We start from the raw sequence: 23,869 nt of genomic DNA on the forward strand, positions 1-23,869 counted from the left end.
TTCCAGATTTGCGCAATTTGTAATCAGAGCCTTAGAAGTCATTTTCACGTTTTATAAATTGTAGTAGATGGGGTTCCACCCATTAAGTTGCCGTAAATGTTTCGCATTTGAATTCACATTTTTTTACTTCTACTATGAGTTAGTCTCACTCACGATAAATTGACAGCAATTGCATCGAGAGTGCTAATCGCCAGTGTCCACCTTTGAACGTAAAGCCACTGCCGCATTGCTATGGTAAGAGGTGCATGGTTGGCTGCACATGAACACCTGAGCACAAGCCTGTGCATGTGTGTGGGCTGTTTGTGTGAGACTAACTTCTTGCATAGCCTGGTATCTGTGTGCATTTAACCTGTCGCAGATGGGACTCTTCAGGGATCAGTGCTGTCCTGGGGTAGGCCTAATAATATGAGTGGACATTCATAGTGTAGGTCTGTAGTGCTTACTGGAGGTCTGTGGTGCTTACACTGTGTACACCTTATAGGCGATATCTACCCACCTTTTTGTCGTCTCCCCCCTCATCCAACCCTTGCTCTTTGACATGGCACATTTCTTTGTCTTTTTGTACTTGTCCCTTTGAGAGGTGGCTCCTCTTTGGTCACACACACACATCCACCTCCATGACAAGCTCCCTATTATAAGTCTCTTCCTGTCCTCACCTGTCCCCTCTCAGTGCTTCTTCACAACACAGAATTTGGCTGATGTTCATCATTTGTTGCATTGTGCTCTTTTGGCAAGTCAATGTGCAGAGACAAAGATTCTACTATTCCCAATGATTACCCTGTAAAAAAGTATCCTGGCATGTTTTAAAATTAGAAATACACCTGAGCACATTTGTTGCATGGATTGTAGTCTGAGTAGCATCCTGGGACGGGCAATGAAAAAGTGCTGCCGGCCATGTTTGTTGCATGCGGGGAGTAAATTTGGTCTACAGACACTATGACGAAGAGCTCCAGTGCCCGTGGGCATAGTTCTCCACTCTTGCACAAAATTTGGTACACTGTGGCCGCAGAACCTTCACCTACAGGCTGACGTTTACTCTTTCTTTCTCCTACTTTTTAAATTTGATCTCTTGACTTTCTCGCTCTTCAGTTTGTAAAATATCTTATGGTCTTGCTTCTGGTTCTTCCTTTGCTGGTGCCATCTTTTTTAGAATATGTTTAATCATGGAGTTTTCTTCAACAACAAACCAATGCAATTTTTACTAGTAAGAGAACATTTCATCATTTGCACCAAGGAGGTTAGACACATTAGGATTAATAATGCAATGTTAGAACAGAGGAGATCCAAACAAAAGGTGTTATCATTTTCAGCCATATAGTTCTTTCCCTCCATTCCAAATACTGCAGATTTCACTTCTTTATTTGTAATCCTTACTTGTGTAAAGTATTGTGAAGTGTGGCATAGAAGGCTTCTGATTCACATACTCATGCTTTGCAGTTTCTTTTGTGTCTTTTAGAATTGTTTTACACCATGGAGGCCACTGCCCTACCTGAGAAGACCACCCTCTTCCAGCAGGAGCTGAGTGGGGTCACCTACAGGATTCCAGCGCTGATTTACCTCCAGTCTACGCGCACCATCTTGGCATTTGCCGAGAAGCGATCCACGGCCAAAGATGTCGATGCCGAATACTTGGTCATGCGGCGCGGACATGTGGCCAAGGACTCAGTTGAGGTAATACTTTAAGGTTTTTCGATGTGGATCCCTCATGTACTGTTGCTTGCGTGGTGGTGGTGTGGGTCCTATGACAGACTAAGGGTGGAGAGTCCTGTTTACTGTGGCAGCCTGGCAAGGTCAGACTGGGAATTGAGCCTAGTCCTGGCAGAACAAGTCATAGCTGCCCCAGTCTGCACAGAGCAGGCTTCCAAAAAGGGTATAGTGAGGATCTCTCCCTAAGGAGCTATATGGAAAGTGAAACTGTAGCAGCAAACAGTGTGTATACCTATACAAGATTAATTGTGCCTAGTACAAACAAGCATTTGCAATGCAATAGGTCTCGCATTTGTGAGAGTTTGAGCTATTAGCATTGTAACTGACAATGCCTTTTATTTATGTGTTTTGAAAACCTGTAAGCAGTACGTAAGCGTGCACTTTGCACTTCTAGTCGTTGCTTACGAGATGAGAGGCTTGCAGTTACTGCCAGCCTTGCTCATCGTAAGCAAGTATTATAAGTACAAAGTGTGTGTTTACGCACCCCTTGCAGGTTTTCAAAACACATAAATGAAAGGGTGCCAAAAGCTGAAACTCTTGCAAATGAGAGACATATTGCATTGCAAATGCTTGTTGAAATATGGAGTCTTTGTCTGTGAGGGGGCATGGGTGCCTGTGCAGGCATATTTTGTGGGTGTTGCCATGATGGCCCATTAGCATCCTATTTCTTTTTCTGGGGCCGTTTTAGTTTTGGGTTCGGAAAATGTGGTCACCTGCAATAGACAACCTATAGGTGGCACCCGGTCTTAAGCACTTGTTCACACTGTCAAAGAATCTCCTCCTTGGATACCCTCTGGCCTTCTAAATTTCTGCAGCAGGATTCAAGCCAGCAGGAAAAAGCACCAGGCTGCACAATTCCTCAATGGTCTACACACCTCTGTAAGGTTCTGTTTGAATCATGATGGTCACAGGTTTGAATCTCTAGAAGCCGGGATGACTCAGTCTTTCATCCCTATAAGGCCCATAGCACCAGTCTTACTGGAGATGGGTGGCAGCAACACTATTTAGAAACTGAGAGAAATAATGTTTGCAGCATTTGAATGGCGTACATCATGTGTGGTTCAGTGGGTCTTTCTAGTACTTTGCGGCATCACAGTTGGCACTTGTGCATAATTCTCAGGTTTCCATTGCAGACTGCAGCCCGAGACACCAGCTGATGATGTTTGGGTTGGTATGCCCTGCCTGACAAGAGATTGGGCACTGGGTTAATCCCTGGTACCCTGGATGCTAGGTAATAATGGGGCCTTTCTATGAGCTCTGGGTGGTGAGGGTGAGAGGAGGCGTGAGGATGCAGTAGAGTGACCACTGGCTCCATGCCCGATAGGTCGAGAGAACACTTGACAACTCATAGGTAGCAAGAGCTACATAACTTAAAAGGTTATGTGTGAAGCGCACCTACACTCTTGGCACTGAAATAATGGGTGTTTACTGTTCCCCAGCTTCATGCTACTCTAGGTATCGACCTCGGACGCCTGAAATATATAAAAGAGCAGTGGTTCATCCGGCACTAATTTTCTTATAATATTATTTTGGCAAATAAAAACAAAATCAGTGCATACACTTAATGTAATGAACATTATCAAGATCTAGCCTCGTGCTGTGCAAGAAAAAACTTTTCAGTGTGTATTTACTGTTTACTTATTTTATTTATTTCATTTCTAAAGCGCTCTATCACCCAACAGGCATCCTGGCGCTGGCAATACAGTACAGATAAAGAGACGTGCAGTAGAGAGGCAGGGGTAGACCACCCAGAACAAGTGAAGCAGTTTAGATTTTTGGAAACAATAAAGTTTTTAGTCTTCTTCTAAAAAGAAGAAGATCCCCAACTTGTTGTAGTTCCAAAGGAAGCCCATACCACAGTCTGGCCGCAGAAACCATAAAGGATCTGCCCCTCGTTCTAATCTTCTTTACTGTTTAACAGACAGCACTTTTGTCGGATATTTATTCAAGCCAGTTAAGCTTGTGTGCAGTGGGTTCGAGGGCATTTCCAACTCGCTCGTAGCACCGAGTTCTCATCCGGACAAAGCTTGATAGGGACCCCTGAGGGACTAAACAGCCTCACAGACACATACGTGACCCGGGGGAACCCTTGGCAGGATGAACACATTCCACCCCGGTATGATTAGACTTTTTCGTTCTGTACACAAACCAACGAGCAATGTTTGCACTTGCCGTTGGCTCTGGTTCACGTATTCTTTGTGCATATTAAAAGTACCCATGAGGCTAGACAGTGAAAATGTTCACTACATTAAGTATGTGTACTGATCTTTTTTTTGCCTAAGTCACATTTTAGGAAAATGCAATGCAGATGACCCACTGTTCCGTATATTTGGCCAGGCTCACAGCGCCTGCTACTGGTTTGTGTACCTCGGAAGGATAGCCCGGGACCAGGGTTCAATTCCCCGCCTCGGCGGGCCTTGGGCTCAAAATTCCACGGACCTGACAATTCTCGCCTCGGTGCCTATTCCAATCATGGAGTCCCACTCTGCAACTCTGGGCAATAGCTTGCTTGATCTCCACAACGGCCCCCACAACGCTAAGGATACCTGGCCTCCACCTTGGGGGTGCCCAGGAGTGGACGCCTCACAGGGAAAGCCAGGATGGGTTCCACAGCGGTATTCGTACAAGCGCCTTGAGACCCTTGCGAGTGAGTAGTGCGCTATACAAGTATCAATTTACATTTACATTTACATTTACACCAGTCGGTTCTTCTTGTTAGTCCAAAGGGTTTAATACCTGTTAATGACATGGTAGGGATGTATTAACACCGGGCCGTGTAAGGAAAACACACATAATTAAGTGTTGTGAGCGAATGCTTACCCTCGCCAAGAAGAAGCCACTTCAGGCTTCTGGTATTTTTCAGGGTAACCAATGGTTGCTGTAGGTCCTACTGGTAAAAAATGGAATAGTGTAGTGGTTGGGTATTGTGAAGAGAGATGATGTTTAAAGGACTGTATGGTCATGGTCTTACTCACCAGTACTTGCGGTGAATGAGAATCCAATTCTAGAATAAACATAACCATGTACAGTGTGATTAGGCAATGTAGCAATGTAGATGGGCAACGGAAATAGATAAGAGAATAATTAGGTAAGAGACCCTACTCACCAATTTGGAAGAGTGGTGATATGTAATTAAATTACTCTAGGCCGACGGGATTCTATCATGAAGAAGTGAAATAGTGAGGTCAGTCCTTTTCATTCCTAATTAGTCAAAAAAACCTTGTAGAATAATGCCCCGTAGCGTTCTTATCTGGCGATAATATTCACAGGGCGGCTCACCTTATTGTTGTCCAAGGACAGAGTCAATCCTATCTATCCTTCAGGATGCGATCGGAAGGCCAGTAAGTATACCTGCAGCAGCTGATACGCGTGCGTGTACAGGCACAGTCGGACAGTGCATGGCATGGAGCGATAGAGAAGGCTGTCCAGCGGCAGCCGTTACAGAGTGGCAACCCATTCATGTACAGAATCTGTCTCTAAGTGGGGAATCAGTCTCAGATCATTACTGAGAAGTCTGAATCATGATGAGACAGTTGGTTATTTGAAGGTTAGGTGTATTCATGTGTAGTATTTACGGGAAAGATTAAGCTTTCTCAGCCTTAGTCACTAAAGCGCCGCAATGCCTAGCCAGTAAACACTAGGCATTAATGGCCATTTGACACTCGTTTGACACAAAAGTGGAAATCAGTGTGTGTTCATTTCTGATAATAAAACAATCTATGTCCTAAGACTGTTATGTTTGTGAAGGTTTAGTGAACTCACGGGGAAGATAAATATTATAATTATTTTGAGCACATAGTCACTAGAGCGCCACACATGTCTAGCCAGTGACCACTTCTGCATTAATAGCCATTTGACACTTGTTCCGCATACGGCTCGATGGTACAGTAATTAGCAAGATTTTAACATGGATAATATTATGTGGTTCAGCACGAAAAACGTGTACAATACAGTAGACGGTGTCCTTTCACAAGGTTGCATTGTTAATGTGGCCCATAGCGTAAGTGTCAGCGAGTATGGCAGAATTAACAAGTTAAAATAAAGCTTTTCTCCAAGATCGGCCGGCAGCTGCGGGAAGCGGCAGACTCCGACTTCGGAGGGCCGGGGAGGGAAGGGGTTCATGCAAAGGGAAACCAACCTTGCGCTAAAAGTGGGAGGGGTGGGGGCAGTATAAAACATTTTCCGAAAAATAATTAAAAACAAATGCCTCAATCGCTCTTATTCCCGGTGTGATATAATAAGCAGATCGCCTTGCATGTGTTTTGTCAACAGACTAGGGACTGCCATGCTTATTTTTTTTTTAGTTCTAAACAGTTAAACTGCTGTCGGTGTGAGACCCGTACTACCAAACCAAGGTGGCGGCTACTCTGTTCGCCATCTAGCTATGCGGTACATACGTAAGTAAAGCGGACCGGGCGTGGCAACCTTAGGGAATGAGTGGATGAAGACATCCATTGGATCAGGAGTATTTCGTAGCTTTGTCATGTTCGCAGTAATCTTTAAACTAGATGGCTAGTCGGCTGACGCTACACCGTTAAAAAAAAAAAGCACCAAGCATTTGGAGAAAGATACGGCCCGCAGCAGATTGAAGCTGCCTAGCCCTAATAAAAAAGCACAAACTTGCACGCCTCACGCGGCGGGGGGGAGAGAGAGGGAGGCAGGCGCAATTCAATCACGGGAGCGATAATTGCTGCCAGATGGTGGCGCGCGCTCCCGCAAGTGAATCTCCTGAGGTGCACGCGTTGCCTTTGAAGGCAATGGAACGTGTGCATGTGCTTGGCTGAAAAGCCAAAGCGACGGGAAAAGGTCTTTTTGCCTTGCTGCGCATGCGCACTGCGAAGGAGAGACCTAAAAAACTGCACTCACAGCAGATTTGTGCTACTGTTAGAACTGGCATTTTTTAGCGGGTTTACCCCCACACTTTTTGTTTTTTGACCTCCTGTTTTTTACAGATTTTTTTGTTGGCTTTAGGACTCTGGGCAATTTACCACTGCTGATGAGTGCTAAAGTGATCTCTAAGTAAATTGTGATTATGATTAGTTATCCATGTTTGGCATATTTGAAATGATGCTGTTTAAAGCCCTGTTCTACTCCAAGTGAAATACATTAATAACTTTTGAAAGTGTTCATCATTGTTCCTGAGCTACTTGGTAGCCCATCAGAATTTCGACACGAAAAATAAAATACCACCAGCAGTGATGTTTGATATATTTTTTTTCAGTTCGATCCCATCATGTGCCTGTCGCATTCAATATATTGCCGAATGGTCCTCACTGTTTGCAGTGCATGCCAATTACATTTCAGAGCTGATTGAATATTCCAGGATGCTACTAATATTATTATGCTCAATAATGCCAGCCTAAGGTGCTGCTTATATAGCCCAGAAAAATGGTCCAATTATCATAATCTCAGCAGTGTTTTCTGATGCTGTTTTAGGTCAGTGTTGCTGATTGCATGTGGTGCTCTACATTACAGGCGTAGCTGTCAGTTGTACAACCGGTGCAGTGGTACCGGGACCAAGAGGTGGAAGACTGGGCCAAGTCTGCCCTGTACTAGCTTAAATTAGATTATAGGTCACCCACCCTGGTCCCGGCACTCTTGGAGTATGGAGTCCGGGCCCGATTGGGGAGCCTGAAGCAGCACTGTCAAAAAGCTCAGTCCAGCCCAGCTCCCTTTATCTCTCTTTGTCCGTCCATCCATGCATCCATCCATCCATCCATCCATCCATCCACCCACCCATCCATCCACCCATCTATCCACCCATCCATCCACCCACCCACCCACCCATCCATCCACCCATCCATCCACCCATCCATCCACCCACCCACCCACCCACCCACCCATCCATCCATCCATCCATCCATCCATCCATCCATCCATCCATCCATCCATCCATCCATCCATCCATCCATCCATCCATCCATCCATCCATCCATCCACCCACCCACCCACCAATTCTCTCTCTCTTTTCCCTCTTGTCTCACTCTGATCACTTCCTCTCTACCTTCCCCATCCCCACTCTCTCTCTTTTTTCAAGCCTCCTCCTGCTGTCTGCAATTAACCTCTCGGAGCAAGGGAAAGTGACAGAGACACCAGGAGCGGCCTTGGCTTTCAAAACCAACCTCCTTCTCACCAGGGAAAGTCCCTGTGGAATCAAAGGCCTGTCTTGCCCTGGATGGGGTATGGTGGTATGGAGGGATTAGGCCGGAGTTAAGGGTGAAATGGAGAAGATCGACAAATGGAGTGAAGGAAATGAAAGTATGAAAGATAGAAAGAGGAACAAATCACAGAAAATAAAATGAGATACAGATAAACAAACGGGAATAAGGAAGAGGACGTGAAGTGTGCAGAACAGCATGTCCGGGAAAGAACAGGAGTAAGCAGATTGAAGACCGGGAAAGAAGCAAACTAAGGGGATGTTTGGGGGAAAGAAGGGAAAACAGAAGAAAGTGGACAATTTCTGGAGAGGGAAGTAGAAGAGAAGGAGAGGAGAGGGCTTCAGGATAGCGAGGTGTGAGAAAGGGAGGAAGCAGGTGAGGATGAGTGAGAGAGTAAGGGAAGGGAGACCGGGATAGGAAGAAGAGAGGACGGGACAGGTAGAATGAGACATGTTGAGATGTATAGCTATCATTAGTTCGATGGGTGCTGTGACACCTGGGTCCAGCTGTGTGAGGGACATCTGTATGTCAATCATGGCTACTTTTATCACTGACCAGGAGCGGTGGGGATGGTTTTCCTTTCTTGCATTAAGGCCAATGGCACCCTTGCTACACTACAGCTATTTACTCTGCCAATGGGCTGCTCGGGGAACTATAGCTTTTAGTGAAGATGCAGCATCTGGGTCAGGCTATTATTTAACCCTATGCAGTGATCCCAGGTCTGGAACATCCATTACTTGACTGATACTACCATGATGTAACTGCTCCTATTGCTCCCGATGTAAAAGCCCACATGGCCATGCCAGTTTAAAAAGTACTCAAACTTTGAAGACAACCAAGAGCACTACAATGCCATGCCAGAGAGAATTGCAAGCATTCCCTGCTAACCAGAATGTTGAAAATTAATCGACAGACATGAACATCGCCGGCGCCATCTTGCTTAGCGAGAGCCACTGCGTGCAAATAAGCGGCACCCATTTTAGACATTGCAGCCATTTTGTGCTCTGCTCGTCACCTATGTTTCACCCTGACCTCGCAATCATCCCCAGCGCCCTGACTCGGCATGACCAAGCGTACTGGGGTTGTAAAACCTTGTCCTCGTGACAAAGCCCCGGAGCCACTTCCCGCCCTAAACCCGGTTGTCCTTTCATCCTCCGCACCCGAGCAAGCCCTTCTGATAACCCCCTGACCGCACCTTGCTGCTCAATCCAGTCCCAAGCACTAAACCAACCCTTGCGGACATAGTTTATTGCCCCCCATATGGCAGGACTTGTTGTATTAACAGAAACGCCTGATCTAATCAATGACGCGAACTTTTAGATCTGACCGTTCACACATATTCTCAGATCCTGTCGGATTGTCCAGCTGCGAGATAGCGATCATTTGTTAGATCCGGGTGGGGGACGATAACTGTTGGGTCTGTGTGGGAACCTGCTTGGGGCGGGAATTCCTAGGATGTTTGACCTCCAATAAACTGATGCAAAACGTGTATAAAAGACCAAGCAGCGGAGATGTGGTTAGAACACCTCCCGAAGACATTCCGTGTGTCCGAATTGATGTGTTCTCCTCAGGAGCAATAAACCTGTTCTTGCCTTCCAGTTTCCAGCGCCTGCCTCTTTATTTTGGTAACTAATATTGAAGTGAATTAGAGGCGTCTTGCGCCGAGCAGCTTTGTCATTCGTTAGAGAGTAGCTGCATTTTCACAATTGGCGTCCCAACGCGGGGCCCATCAGCGACACGTGGGTTCGGGAGAGAGGTCCCAACGATGGAGTGAACATCTAAACGGTTGGAGTTAACCTGCCTTGAGAGGACCCTCGTCTGGCTGCCGATCAACCTGAACTTCACCGGTTCCGAACGGACCTCTCTCGAGTGACCTACGGTCCTGACTGGGATCCCACAGGAGTGCTGCGGTAAGATCGGAGTAAGAGGACGATCGGGCGCTGGAAGGGGAAGACGAAGAACTGTCCATACGGTCCGGGTAAGGTCTTGAAAAATGACTGTTATTTGATGGTTTGATTGATTGAAATAGAATTGTTTGGATCGAATACTAGTATTCCGCTCTTTGGTTCTTTGGTTATTTGGTTATTTGGTTCTTTGAGACATTCCCTGCTTGCAAACAACGAAGAATAGGACAATTCTCTCTCTTTGCAGACAACGAAGGATAGGTAGTGCGGACCTTTGTCCACGGTGACCTGTTCACGGCCACCAGCTGTGTGTGTGCCCCTTGCCTGGCTGCTGCCCGTAGCCTCGCTGTGACTGCCTCTGTGCTCCCCGCCCCTACGCCGCATTTTGCGTGCGTGTGTTTCTGCCTTCTGTATTTAACCGTGATTTTGTTTTTAACTGTTTCCTTCCTCGTGCGTGTGTCGCTGCCTTACTGTATTTATCCTTGAATTGTTTATTAACTGATTCCTTCCTCGTGCGTGTGTTTTTGCCTCTGAGTTCATCGCGTCATTGTTGTTCAGCCCCCTGTGCCCGCCACGCTCACTGCTTCCCGCCGCCGTCCAACGGCCACGCCCCCTTTCTGTTCTGTGCCCTCCCCGCTCCCGCCTCCCAGCTGCCCCTCCCTCCCTCCCACTTGGCGACCGCGCGGCGCAGGTGAGTGTGACCTGTTCTCAGGACACCCCCGCGCCGCACGGCCACCAGCTGTGTGTGTGCCCCTTGCCTCGCTGCTGCCCGTAGCCTCGCTGTGACTGCCTCTGTGCTCCCCGCCCTTACGCCGCATTTTGCGTGCGTGTGTTTCTGCCTTCTGTATTTAACCGTGATTTTGTTTTTAACAGTTTCCTTCCTCGTGCGTGTGTCGCTGCCTTACTGTATTTATCCTTGAATTGTTTATTAACTGTTTCCTTCCTCATGCGTGTGTTTTTGCCTCTGAGTTCATCGCGTCATTGTTGTTCAGCCCCCTGTGCCCGCCCCGCTCCCCGCTGCCGTCCAACGGCCACGCCCCCTTTCTGTTCTGTGCCCTCCCCGCTCCCGCCTCCCAGCTGCTCCTCCCTCCCTCCCACTTGGCCATAAATGGCGACCGCGAGTACGCGCAGCGGTCATGCGCAGCGGGCACGCCGTTTGTGCGCCGAATGCGCGCAAAAGGTAAGCACGTCTGCTTCGGTACCGCGCCCAGCGCCAGGACCCCTGGCCCCCACCGACGTAAGACGACCCGACAGACCTACGACGCCGCCGCCCTCAACGCACTCAATGCCGGCCGGAACCCCGCCTGGTGCCGGGCCGCCCCGAAACGCTTCCACGGACCCTTCACCTGCAAGTTCACCTGCCTCCGAACATGCACCGCGCCCGCCAAGCCAAACCCCAGCAACGTCCTCAAATGCATCCTGCCAAAACACCCGCTCCGTCCACAGACACGCTGTGGAACTCTGGAACCTGCTCGACACTTCTTCACCAGACGTCGCGTTCCTCACTGAAACTTGGATGAACGCCTCCTCTGCCCCTGACATCGCCATCGCCATCCCGAATGGATACAAGATCTTCAGGAGGGACCGCGTCAACTAGACTGGAGGAGGCATCGCCATCGTCCACAAGAACACCGTCCGCATCACGACCGACGCCGACGACACCTACGCCGCCGCCGAACACCTCCACTTCCAGATTCACACCGACCCAAAGACGACCCTCAGAGTCACCCTCATCTACAGACCCCCGGGACCACGCACACAATTCAGCGAAGACATCGCAGACTTCATCAGCCCGCACGCCCTCCCCTCTGCCGACTACATCCTCCTAGGGGACCTCAACTTCCACGTGGAAAATAACAAGGACCGGAACACTGTCACCCTGCTGGACAACCTCGCCAACCCCGGACTCAAGCAACTGGTCAACACCCCCACCCACTACGCCGGCCACACGCTTGACCCCGTCTTCTCATCCAGCAAGCACATCGCCTTCAGCCACTCCGCCGAGCTTCACTGGACAGACCACAGCTGCGTCCACTTCAGCTTCAGAAAAACCACAACCCACCACCACCCGCAACAGGTTCCTCACAGAAGCTGGAGCAAGATCACCGCCGACCAGCTCACCTCCTCCCTCAGCCAGAACCCACCTGCGAGCACACCGGACCTCAACGAAGCAACCCGCAACTTCGCGCAGTGGCTGACCGCCTGCACCGACGACCTCGCACCACTGAAGAACCCTCCCCGCAAACCCAGAAGCAATAAGGCCCCCTGGTTCACCGACGAACTCAAGGACTCCAAGAAGACCTGCCGCACCCTCGAGAAAGCCTGGCTCCTCGACCAGACCACTGACAACATGACCGCCCTCAAACACGCGACCCGCAAGCACCACCAGCTCATCCGCACCACCAAAAAGAAATCACTGAAGGATCGACTGGACAACAACGCCCATGACAGCAAGGAACTCTTCAGCATCGTCAAGGAGTTCTCCAACCCCAGCACCGGCAACAACTACATCACCCCTTCACAAGATCTCTGCGACTCCCTCGCCTCATTCTTCCACCGCAAGATCGCCGACATCCACAACAGCTTCTGCGCACCATCCTCACACCCAACCGTCGAACCAACGCACCCCACCGCCACCCTCCGCACCTGGACCGCAGTGACCACCGAAGACACAGCCCACACGATGAACACCATCCACTCCGGATCTCCGACTGACCCCTGCCCCCACTACGTCTTCGACAATGCCGACTCCACCATCTCACCCCAACTCCGAGACGTCATCAACACCTCCTTCGCCACCGCCACCTTCCCGGAGAGCTGGAAGCATGCAGAGCTCAGCGCCCTACTGAAGAAACCAACAGCGGACCCCACCAACCTCAAAAACTTCCGCCCAATCTCGCTCCTCCCTTTTCCTGCCAAAGTCATCGAGAAGATCGCCAACAGACAGCTTGCCGCCTTCCTCGAGACGAATGGATCTCTCGACCCCTCGCAGTCCGGTTTCAGAGCCAACCACAGCACCGAGACCGCCCTCATCGCAGCCACCGACGACATCCGAGCCCTTCTCGACAACGGGGAAACAGCGGCACTCATCCTCCTGGACCTCTCTACCGCGTTCGACACTGTCTGCCACCGCACCCTAGTCCAACGCCTCAGCAACACCGGCATCCAAGAGAAGGCATTGAAGTGGATCACCTCGTTCCTCGCTGGAAGAACACAAAGAGTCTGCCTCCCCCGTTTCACTCCGAGGCCACGGAAGTCATCTGCGGCGTCCCGCAAGGATCATCACTCAGCCCCACCCTCTTCAACGTCTACATGAGACCCCTCGCAATCATCGCACGCCAACACAACCTCAACATCATCTCCTACGCCGACAACACCCAGCTGATCCTCTCCCTCACCAGAGACCCAGACACCGCCAGAACCAGCCTCCACGAAGGGATGAAAGACGTCGCCGAGTGGATGAAGAACAGCCGCCTGAAACTGAACTCAGACAAGACGGAAGTCCTCATCCTTGGACCATCTCCCTCCGCCTGGAACGACTCCTGGTGGCCCCCAGCCCTGGGCACCACCCCCAAGCCGACAGACCACGCACGCAACCTGGGCTTCATCCTGGACTCCTCCCTCTCGATGACCAGACAAGTCAACGCCGTCTCCTCTTCATGCTTCCACACCCTCCGCATGTTACGCAAGATCTTCTGATGGATCCCGATCGAAACCAGGAAGACAGTCACCCAGGCCCTCTTCACCAGCCGGCTGGACTACGGAAACACCTTCTACGCCGGAACCACAGCCAAGCTACAGAAAAGACTACAACGCATCCAGAACGCCGCCGCCCGACTCATCCTGGACATCCCTCGACGCAGCCACATCTCCGGCCACCTGAGGAACCTGCACTGGCTCCCCGTCAACAAGAGGATCACGTTCAGGCTCCTCACCCACGCACACAAGTCTCTCCACAACCTGGGCCCCAAGTACCTCAACGACCGGCTGAACTTCCACACGCCCACACACCAGCTACGGTCCGCTAGCCTCGCCCTCGCCGCCGTACCACGCATCCGAAGAGCCACCGCCGGAGGCAGATCGTCCTCCTACCTGGCGGCCAAGACATGGAACTTCCTCCCCATCCACCTTCGGCTGACCCAGGACCACCTCGCCTTAAGGAGACAACTCAAGACCTGGCTGTTCGAGCAGTAGCGGCCCCCTTCCCCTAAGTGCCTTTGGACCCTTCTGGGTGAGTAGCGCGCTATACAAGTATTTGATTGATTGATTGATTGATTGACGATAGTTTGAGATATTTTATTGACCGCTAATACGACATGCCTATCTTCTCCCCACTGTTTGGTAATTGATTCAGCCCGGACCGTTTATTAGTGGTCAGTCATCCGGCTCCACCGGAGGGCACTCCTAATAAGGACATGTACGTTAAATACGGATTAATCGCTGTAGCTTATAGCAAACTATGGCATAAACACACTATGAAAGATCGAGAAAATCAGTGGCCACTGACGGGATCTTTTGACCCCGCTAAAATGGAAGCGCTAGAAATAGCCCTTCACAAAAAGAAAACTACACCGACTATGCTTGATAGTTTCGGTTTATGGCAAAAAGAAGCAGTTCAACGAAAGAAAAGAAACGAAGCAAGAATAGATAAGCACTGCGAAATCAGCTCACCTAGCTAACAAAAGATTAGAAGAAGATATAAAAGAAAGAGAAAATGCTAGAAAGGAGCGAAAGTCAGAGATTTCGGGTCAATACCCTGTTAGAACGCCCTCGACTCTTTACCCCGAACTACCATCGAAGCAAAGAGTAGATGATGATTTACTATTAGGCCCACGGATCATCTACATGCCACCTCCTTATGTCCCTACTCATCCTGTAGTAAAACATCAGGAATCACAGAACATAGCCGAAGGTAGCACCAGTGCCTCGGTCTCCATGGCCTCTGCGCCGACCGAGCCTCTCGTGCCCAATGCCTCGTCAAAAGACAGACTAGTAGGAATCGAAGCAAAAGAAAAAGGGCTGCCGAGAGTCCTTTGACTGAGTAAGAACGAACGATCAGGCATCGAGAAAATAGTTAAAACCCTAGTAGATAGAAAGGAAGCGGAAGAGTACATAACAGACATATGCAACTCCTTTGTTGACAATCACAAACAACACTTTGTCGTACGTCTTTGTTTCCACACTCTCACAGCTTATGAAGAAAAATACAAGAATATAGGGCCCGACCGACTCATGGCTCTTTATAGGAAAGTGGATACAGGAGATGAAAGTGACTGTGATGTAGCGGAACTCTTCTCATACACACTAGAAGTCTTCCCCCGCCTCATGGAACAAGGACGGGTAGTCAAGGACACGACATCTGTAATGACAGGGCCCCCGATAGAAAAATTAGATAATATGATGCCAATAAAAGAAGCTGCCCCCTATTGGGTCCCCCCTAGAGGACAAGGAAATAACGATGACATAAACCACCAGGATGCGAAAGGGAGGGTGGTCTACAATTGGGTATATCAACGCTGGGATAGACAGGACACTCTAACGTTCCGTAAGTCCTTACCGGACTTACGAAAGAATCCCACTGCATTTTACACAGAATTAGGTACCGCTCTAGGATCAACCATCATGACCCTTGCCGACATCGACTTATTCTTTGGGCTATGTCTGCCAGCAGATGTGTGGAAACAAATCAGGAAGGTAGACCACTCAGATCTGATCGGTCATACCTGTGAACAACTCGGTGTACTGGACAAACAGCGAAACCCTGGGCAGAAACTGGTAAAAGCCATATTAGACCTCCCTGTAGAGCACCCCAGGGGTACACAGAAAGCCCGAGCATTTATAGCCAAGCACTCAAAAGACAGTTGGATGCCATACAATTACCGGACGGAGTAGCAGTGATATAGATATTCCATTGAACACTGCATCCTCAAAGACTGCATGGCGCTAGACAAGGTGTCTAAAATTCCCTGGCTAGCATACATTAAGAACACACTGAATAAGATGGGTAGGCCAGATCTTTATAATCACCCGAACACCTTAGTCAAAGGAGATGTAAAATGGATTAAGGAAAACTTCTTGCTCAGGGCAAACCATGCTAGGGAAGAAGAGGAACTAATTAAGCCAAAAGTAAGAGCGAATTTTTTGCTCTTAACTACTCCCTCTCTAGAACCCTATTTGAAAATTGTCAGTAAACCATTCCACCGTCACCTCCTTATTAGATTGAGGTTCAACATCTTACAATACTCCCTAGGTGATTTCCCAGTGTGGGGGGTACCTGACACACTAAACCCATGTAGCTGTGACAATTTCTCAGAACAGTCTCTTATGCATTTTGTAATGTTATGCAACCACTTCAAGGAGGGTAGAAGACGGTTCATAGCCCCAATTCTGAGAGATGCAGGTTTTCTACAAGTACGTCCAGCTCTCCTCTATCTACAATTACTAGGATCTACAAGGGTAATTTTCGGGGTTGCTAGCTTCCTGGTAGCTGCTATGCGTGTTAAGACCAGGAAGCTATCCCCGAATAACCCGGTGGGGTGATTGTATACTTGGTGTTCTTTTTATCGTTTTTAAACTGTTCTTTTAGCATGCTCATTTTTAATAACTTCTGTATGTATTGATATTATCATAAAAGTTTAATGTCTTTTTAAATTGATGAAATGTGACATGTCGGAATGTCCAGCTGCAAGATAGCGATCTTTTGTTAGATCCGGGTGGGGGACGATAACTGTTGGGTCTGTGTGGGAACCTGCTTGGGGCGGGAATTTCGAGGATGTTTGACCACCAATAAACTGATGCAAAACGTGCATAAAAGACCAAGCAGGGGAGATGTGGTTAGAACACCTCCCGAAGACATTCCGTGTGTCCAAATTGATGTGTTCTCCTCAGGAGCAATAAACCTGTTCTTGCCTTCCAGTTTCCAGAGCCTGCCTCTTTATTTTGGTAAATAATATTGAAGTGAATTAGAGGCGTTTTGCGCCGAGCAGCTTTGTTATTCGTTAGAGAGTAACTGCTTTTTCACAAGAACATTAGGGAGCTAAAGTCCCATTCCTATTTTACTCTTAGAGATAGCTTGGACGCAGGGACGTAGCTTTGGGGGGGGGGTGTTTGGGGGTCTGAACCCCCACAGATAAATACATTTTGGCTTGGTAGTTGGGTCTGCTGGCCCTGAGTCCAGTCTGCTATGCCTGTGTCGGTTTTTTCGTGTCATCCATATTTCACTAAGAGGTTTTAACTTGTTAATTTTTTGGATCAGGAACTTAAATATATTTAGGTTCAAATTTACAAAGATTTTGTGTCTGGTTTTGTCACTTTTTTGACACCGCGCCGACGCAAAATGCTTTTTTGATATTTACAAAGCCACGCAAATGTTGATTTGTGCAGCTTTGTTCGAAAAAGTAAAGCAAGTCAGCATGTTACTGTGTGCCAGGTACAGTTGGTGGTGCATGGGTGCTCCTGTGCATCCACCCAATGATTTGACACAAACGCATATTTACATGGGCCCAGATTTACAAAGATTTTGTGTCCTGGTTGTGTCACTTTTTTGCAACATACTCTTTGGGATTCACAAAGCCACGCAAATATCGATTTATGTGGGTTGCATTACTGTGCTTCAGGTAGGAATTCCATGCATGGTGCATGGGTGTTCCTGTGTATCCACCCATAAATTTTAACACAAACCCTTGTTCACAAAGAATTGTAGACGTGGGTTTGCGCCAAAATGGTGCATCCGTCTAAGGCTGGTGTAAAGAGGGGAAGCATCTTTATTTCTCCTCATTATTTCCTCTTGGCATGTGTGCTGGATTCTGCGGCCCACATGCAGAGATAAAAATGCCTCCAAGGATAGTTTTGTACAGGAAGGTACCCCTTTGACACAAATACTATCCTGACTGTAACACAGACACCCTTGCCCAAAGCGGGCCAGTGAATGGGGAGAGTGGAACTGCACCAATTTGTTGAAGAAATGGCAGTTATGCGCTCTTCTGGTGACACAAAGCAGAACAGCAACTATGCTTAATGAGCTGTGTTGCGCCACTTCTTTGTAAATATGCCCCTTAGTGACCGGTTTATCAAAAATTTAGGTAAAAATGCACCCATGGAAGTACTTCTTGAATGGATGCAAATTTGCTACTTTTTAGAATTCACAAACATTGCAGTAGTAGGCTTGGAAAATTACACCAATCTCCGGGCATCCAGGCCTACTACTGGCAATCAAACACCAACCTGGTGATTGGATGCATGCTTGCAAATAGTCTAACCAGTGGCAATCCCTCGGGGTACAGTGCAAACCATTGTTTTTCGCCCACTGGGCCACCATTTAGGATTTAGCAGATGGAAAAAAGGCAGACAGGGGAGCAGAGGACTTTACTGCCTTTGCTCCACCCACCAAGTTTAGAAATGCCTGCCAGGCCAGTGGACATCTCTATACATTGACTGTGACTGCCATCATTGTTCTCCCTATCAGTGTAGCAAACGTTTAACAAACTGATCCATCAAACCTGACTGCTGGCCTTCAAACTTTTCCAAAGTTTTTTATTTTTCAATAGCATTTCCACCAGTCCAGATAATTCGTAGGAGGGAGGGGAAGAAGGAATAATAGCGGGGAGACTACGAGGAACTGTGCCCAATGCCCGGCTGGGTAGGTGATGGTCAAGGGGGAAACTAGGGCCCATCTCCTCATTAGCGTTTTGGGCAGCTCCACCGGGCATCAGCCATGTTGCTCAGGTCTCAGCATTCAGGAAAACCAGATTTTAGTTTATTTGATTTAAGAAAGGTTATATAGCGCCGGCTATACCCGGAGGTATCAGAGCGCAAAAGCAGAGGATTGTTGCATTACAAGGTGTATCTAAAAAGGTTTATATAGTGCTGGCTAGACTCGGAGGTATCAGAGCGCTATACAAGAGGAACATTACATCAGTTACAATAGCGTAGTAAGGAACAGTCAACAAACAACGAGGATGAGAGAATTTGTAGGAAAGGAGGGGAAGAAGGGGCCATAACAGGGATTTTTAAACCATACCTGGTACATCAATTGCTGTGATGTGTTAGGTATTTTATTACCTTCTCATGTCCTTAATAAACAAATATAATGAATTTAATGAAGTCATTTAAACTAAAAGATGTAAATACATTTTCTTTTCTTTCTTGCTGTAGTGGCAGTGTATGGTACCTATGAAGACAGCGGTGTTGACAGGATTTCGTACCATGAATCCTTGCCCAGTGTATGACCGGGACAGCAAGATGGTGTTCCTCTTCTTCATGTGTGTGCGTCTGAACTGGACAGAGCGTTACCAGATCCTCTCTGGAAAGAATGCAGCTAAATTGTGCTTTATCACTAGCAAGGACTTTGGTGCTACATGGAGCCAATTGACTGACCTAACCAAAAATGTAATTGGGCCAGATATTGTCCACTGGGCAACCTTTGCAGTGGGACCTGGACATGGGATCCAGTTACAGTGTGGACGTTTGATCATCCCAGCCTATGCCTATTTCAAACAACGCAAATGCTCCTGCCTACCCCTTTTTTGCTGTACAAAACCACATTCCCTCATCTTCTACAGCGACGACAGTGGGACGACGTGGCACCAGGGAGGAGTGATCCAGGAACTCTCGACTGGGGAGTGCCAGGTGGCTGAGCTTGCTTGCATTGACGGTTCATGTATGTTATACTGCAACGCACGGACCACAAAACGCTACAGGGCAGAGGCGATCAGTCTTGACTCTGGGTGGGACTTTGGGATATTCCAACTTAACAAGACTCTCCGTGAGCCACCGCAGGGCTGCCAGGGCAGCATTGTAAGCTTTGTGCCTCCTGAGGAGTATCAGGAAATGGAAAATGATCTTGAGGGAAGTGAGGCCTCTTGCATGAAGAAGCCCTTAATTCAGAAAAACACCTTATCGTGGCTTATCTATTCCCACCCAACAAATAAGAAGAAGAGAATTGACATGGGAATCTACCTAAACAAGTCCCCATTAACCAATGGAGGCTGGAATCATCCCTTGGTTATTAACAAGGGGCCAAGTGCGTACTCAGACCTAGTAGCGATTGATGGATCTGGTTCGTTTGGGTGCCTCTTTGAGTGTGGAGCTCATGATGCCTATGAAGAAATAGCGTTTCAAATGTTTAGCATGGACAACCTTATGCGCAGCATGTTGCAATGTTGAACCTGGCTCTCTGCCCTAGGCAGCCCTTCCACTGATAGGTCTCCTATGAAAGATGTCAGAGGGGTGCCGCCCACTTCTTTCAGCATTTTCAGAGGGCCTACTCCTTTCATAGGGTTCATTAGAATTTCACTTTCATCTTTGTGATTTATTCCAACCTGTCTATTCTGCTTACCTGGTTAGGTCTCAGTAGTTGCTAATGTTGACCATGTAAGGATATTTCTTTGCTGTTTCATTGCACTTTCAAATTTTGACAACTCAAGAGGGGTACTGTCATTGCTTGAGGATGGTTGAGTCTCACCCTTAGAAGGGTCTGGTGGCTCAGAGGACTAATGCGTCCACTGCAGTGGCCTGTGTTCAACTTAATGGTTACAGGTTCAAATCCCGGTGGGTCCACTCAGCCTTTCATCCATCTGAGGTCGATAGAATGAGTACAGTTGAGTAACAAGAAACATCTGTTATTCAGTGCCAAGATACCTACGGGTGAATGTGGGCTGTACAAATACCCATATTATAAGTAAAAACTTTTATGAAGACATCTGTTCCTAGTGGATCGACCTTTGATGTCTTAAAATAGTCTTTCTTTTAAAAATAATCTATTTTGTACATTTTACGGGGGTATTTATAATGGGCACCTAGCCCTGAGGTGAAGCACATAGCATTAGGATAAGCAGCCAGCATGCAAGGATACATAGATGTTCAGCTTTGTACTGAAGGAATAAGTGCTTAAGAATATAGAGGGAATTTGACACACAGCAACTCAGGAGGGCAAAGAAGGTGACTGAAATGAAACAGTCCAATATGGTACAGAACATGTAAAAAGGCGGCTTCTGAGACCTTTGCTGAATTGCAACAGTGCACAAGCAACAGTGCACAAGCAAGTCTCAGGTGCAAAGGGAAGTTGTTCCTGAATCTTGGTCCATATGCAGAGAAAGCTTATGGACATACATGTTTTTTTGTAAATTTTTTGGATGTCTAGCCTTGCCAAAGAGATGCTTCTGATAGTGTAAGTGCCACTGGACGTGCTGTATTTAGAAGCAAGGAAGTCAGGTTTAATCAATTGCGAGGTAGAGACAGCGAGTCAATGCAGTTCTTTCGCTGCAGGCGAGATATACTTAAACGTCCTTCGACTAGCAATTAGTTCAATGAGAAAAACAGAATTAATTGGAAATAGGTTAGAGTTGTCGGAGATGATTGAGCAAAGTGCTGTCTTCTGTTCTAAATCAAGTGCCTGAGTGGTGTCTAGCAAGTTTGCAAAAGGGAGAAAGGGTATAATTTGCCCAGTACCTGGAAGAATAAACAGCATATGTAACTTTTAAGCTTATGTGCAAATTCAGAGATACAGTACTTTTGATCTTTGCCACTTAAAGGCATCAGTAACCTCAAGTTTCAATTAGAAGAAGCAATTGTGCATATTGTGAGGCCACTCGGGAAAAGGGAGTTGCTACCCCACCAAAAAAGCCACTTCTTCAGAAAAGCAGCTTTGTGTTTGAGAGATCATACTCAAGAAGGGTGGGGCAAGGAGCAGAGCGATGGACAGCATGCAACTCTTGTAAAGAGACTAGAGACAGTGTTAACTGAGAGACCACCTACACATATAGGGACAAAGGTAACATAACAGTTATGAATGAGCTAACAACAAAATGGGGTTCAGTGGCCGCAGAGGGGACATAAACAAGAATAGTGTTGCGTAAAGATATTAACAAGAGACGACAGGATTTGATGACAAAGAAAACAATGGTAGAGGATGTAGCCTTATGGCTAGAGCGGTCAACCTCAAAGTTGTGGAACCGGGTTCGAGTCTCAGTATCGACGCTCAACATCCTGTGATTCTGGGCAAATCACTAGGGGCCATATGTAGGTAGGTTAATACCGGTCTGTAACGGGCGAAAATCGCTAAATTTGCAGTTACCGACCGGTATTCAGCTTTTTCTAATGTAGGTGGCTTGATTTTAGGATTCGGTAATTTACCGATTCGGTAATTTAAGGATTCGGTAAATTACCGATTCCTTAAAATACCGAAACGGTAAATTACCGAATCCTAAAATCCTATGTAGGGAGCACTCAAGTGAGTGCATTTTTTATTTAAGGATACGTTATTTACCACCGACTACAAGTTGGTGGTAAATATCGAAAACCTTTAAAAAAGCAATTTTGTGCTTTTTTAAAAGTGCCATGTGACAGAGGGCATGTATGTGTGCCACATGTGCACACATGCATGATTCAGGAGTGCAACAGGGTGTCAATGTGACACCCTGTCACCCTTGAATATGTTCCCCCTATTTGGGAATGGCTTCTCATTAATTTTTATGGGCCTACAGGCCCATAGGAATGAATGGGAATTACCGAATCTGTAAATACCGATTCTTAAATAACGAATATTACCGATTCGGTAATATTTACCGAATTTGTACCTACATACTGTTTACCGTTTCTTAAATACCGAATCGGTAAAATTTGTGTATTTAAGAATCGGTACATAAAGATTATCTACATATGGCCCTTAATCTCCCCATGCCTAACAAAAATGAATGCGTCCTTCTGTAACAAAACTGGTGCTCATGTAAAGCGCTCTGATTCCCGATGTCGCGGGTCTAGTTTGCGCTATATAACACTCTTAAAAAAGTTCCTTTAAATGTCACAGATTGTGCTGAGAAAAACAAGAATTTTGTGTATTTTTTTATTTTTGTTTTTTGTATAGATGTCAAAGCTACTTCATAGCACTTAAGTGAAATAAATTGGACATTTTGGAGTACCAAAAAATGACACTGAGAAAACAAGACAAGGCCAACTGCTTTTTCTGATACAATGAAATAAGCGTGTATGAAGTGAAGGAAAAAGTGAGAACCAAAAGTGGAAACATATCAAAAAGTAATTTTTCAACGTATACTAACATAGTGAGGAGAGGACTGTCATCCTCAAACGTCCACTTACTACATTCTAGATGGAATTTTCCTAATGGCAATGGTATGCAAATAATGTCAAATTCAATTCTTTCCATGTGAGTTTTCTCATTCATTTTGGACACTATAAAGACTGGGTTTTACTATTCTGTAAGTCGTCAGCCTTGGTTCTATGGCAGACAAAGTGTGTGTGACTGAGTGCATGGAGATTAACCTCTTCGCTGCTGATGACGAGCTCAGCTCGTCATCAGCCACGGTGGTCGTGTGCGGATGACGCGCTGAGCTCGTCATGTAACGCGGCTTTTTGAAATTTGCCGCACATAGCGGGAAAAGCCGCCGCAGCGATGCGGTTAAGAGCTATGCGCATGATTCTTGAATCTCCCAAGAGACATCCCTGTCCTCAGTTGCTGTTTCAAAGAGAAAAAAGAAATGTTGAGGGAATCGAGTGAGGTTGGGGCAAAAACATCAACGACACAAATTAGCCATGTTCAAGGGTGTAGTATGGTCTTTTGTATACTATAATGTGAGACTTTGCTATCTTTGTCAGTATGAATATTCTGTCTCAGAACTGCATGTCTAGTTGGAATGTTACCTGTTGCCAAGTGCCATTAGACTGTATTGAGGGAACATTACAGTTGGAGTTGAGCTGTGCCTGGTGGAGTCACTGCTGTTGCTAGCTCCACAACCATGTTTCCACTGAATAAATTGATTCAACTTTACCTAGCCTATAGCGTCTTTACCACAAAGGGTTTATCAAAAGTTATCCATATTTAGATATCAATATCTTCTACTGGCACAGATTGTCCCTTATCTTTTTTTTGTGCAAATTCTTTTTATTTGCATTTTGTTGTCTTCGGGTTACAGACAACTTCATTGACTGTTAAAAGTGCACATAAGAGTTTGTACATGCAATTTAGCGTATTGTACATTGAGCTGCAATCATTATCAACATTTATTGTTGTACTGTTACATGCTCAAAAGAAACAAAGAAAGGGTGTGTTATGATAAAATAAATATGACTACATTGTGTATATCA

General features: G+C 46.9%; 1 protein-coding gene across 1 annotated transcript in view; it reads left to right on the forward strand.

The window, feature by feature from the left end:
* NEU3 (neuraminidase 3) overlaps positions 1-23,545 on the forward strand; it is a 39,394-nt gene extending 15,849 nt beyond the window's left edge. Inside the window, exons 2-3 of the mRNA XM_086933815.1 lie at positions 1,457-1,671; positions 18,923-23,545. Of these exons, the coding sequence (XP_086789941.1) occupies positions 1,471-1,671; positions 18,923-19,933 (1,212 nt within the window). The 5' untranslated portion in view covers positions 1,457-1,470 and the 3' untranslated portion in view covers positions 19,934-23,545. The remainder of the gene's footprint in view (positions 1-1,456; positions 1,672-18,922) is intronic.
* The last annotated feature ends 324 nt before the right edge of the window (positions 23,546-23,869 follow it).

The sequence above is a fragment of the Lissotriton vulgaris genome, chromosome 8 (genome assembly GCF_964263255.1).
Source record: "Lissotriton vulgaris chromosome 8, aLisVul1.2, whole genome shotgun sequence".
NCBI lineage: Eukaryota > Metazoa > Chordata > Amphibia > Caudata > Salamandridae > Lissotriton > Lissotriton vulgaris.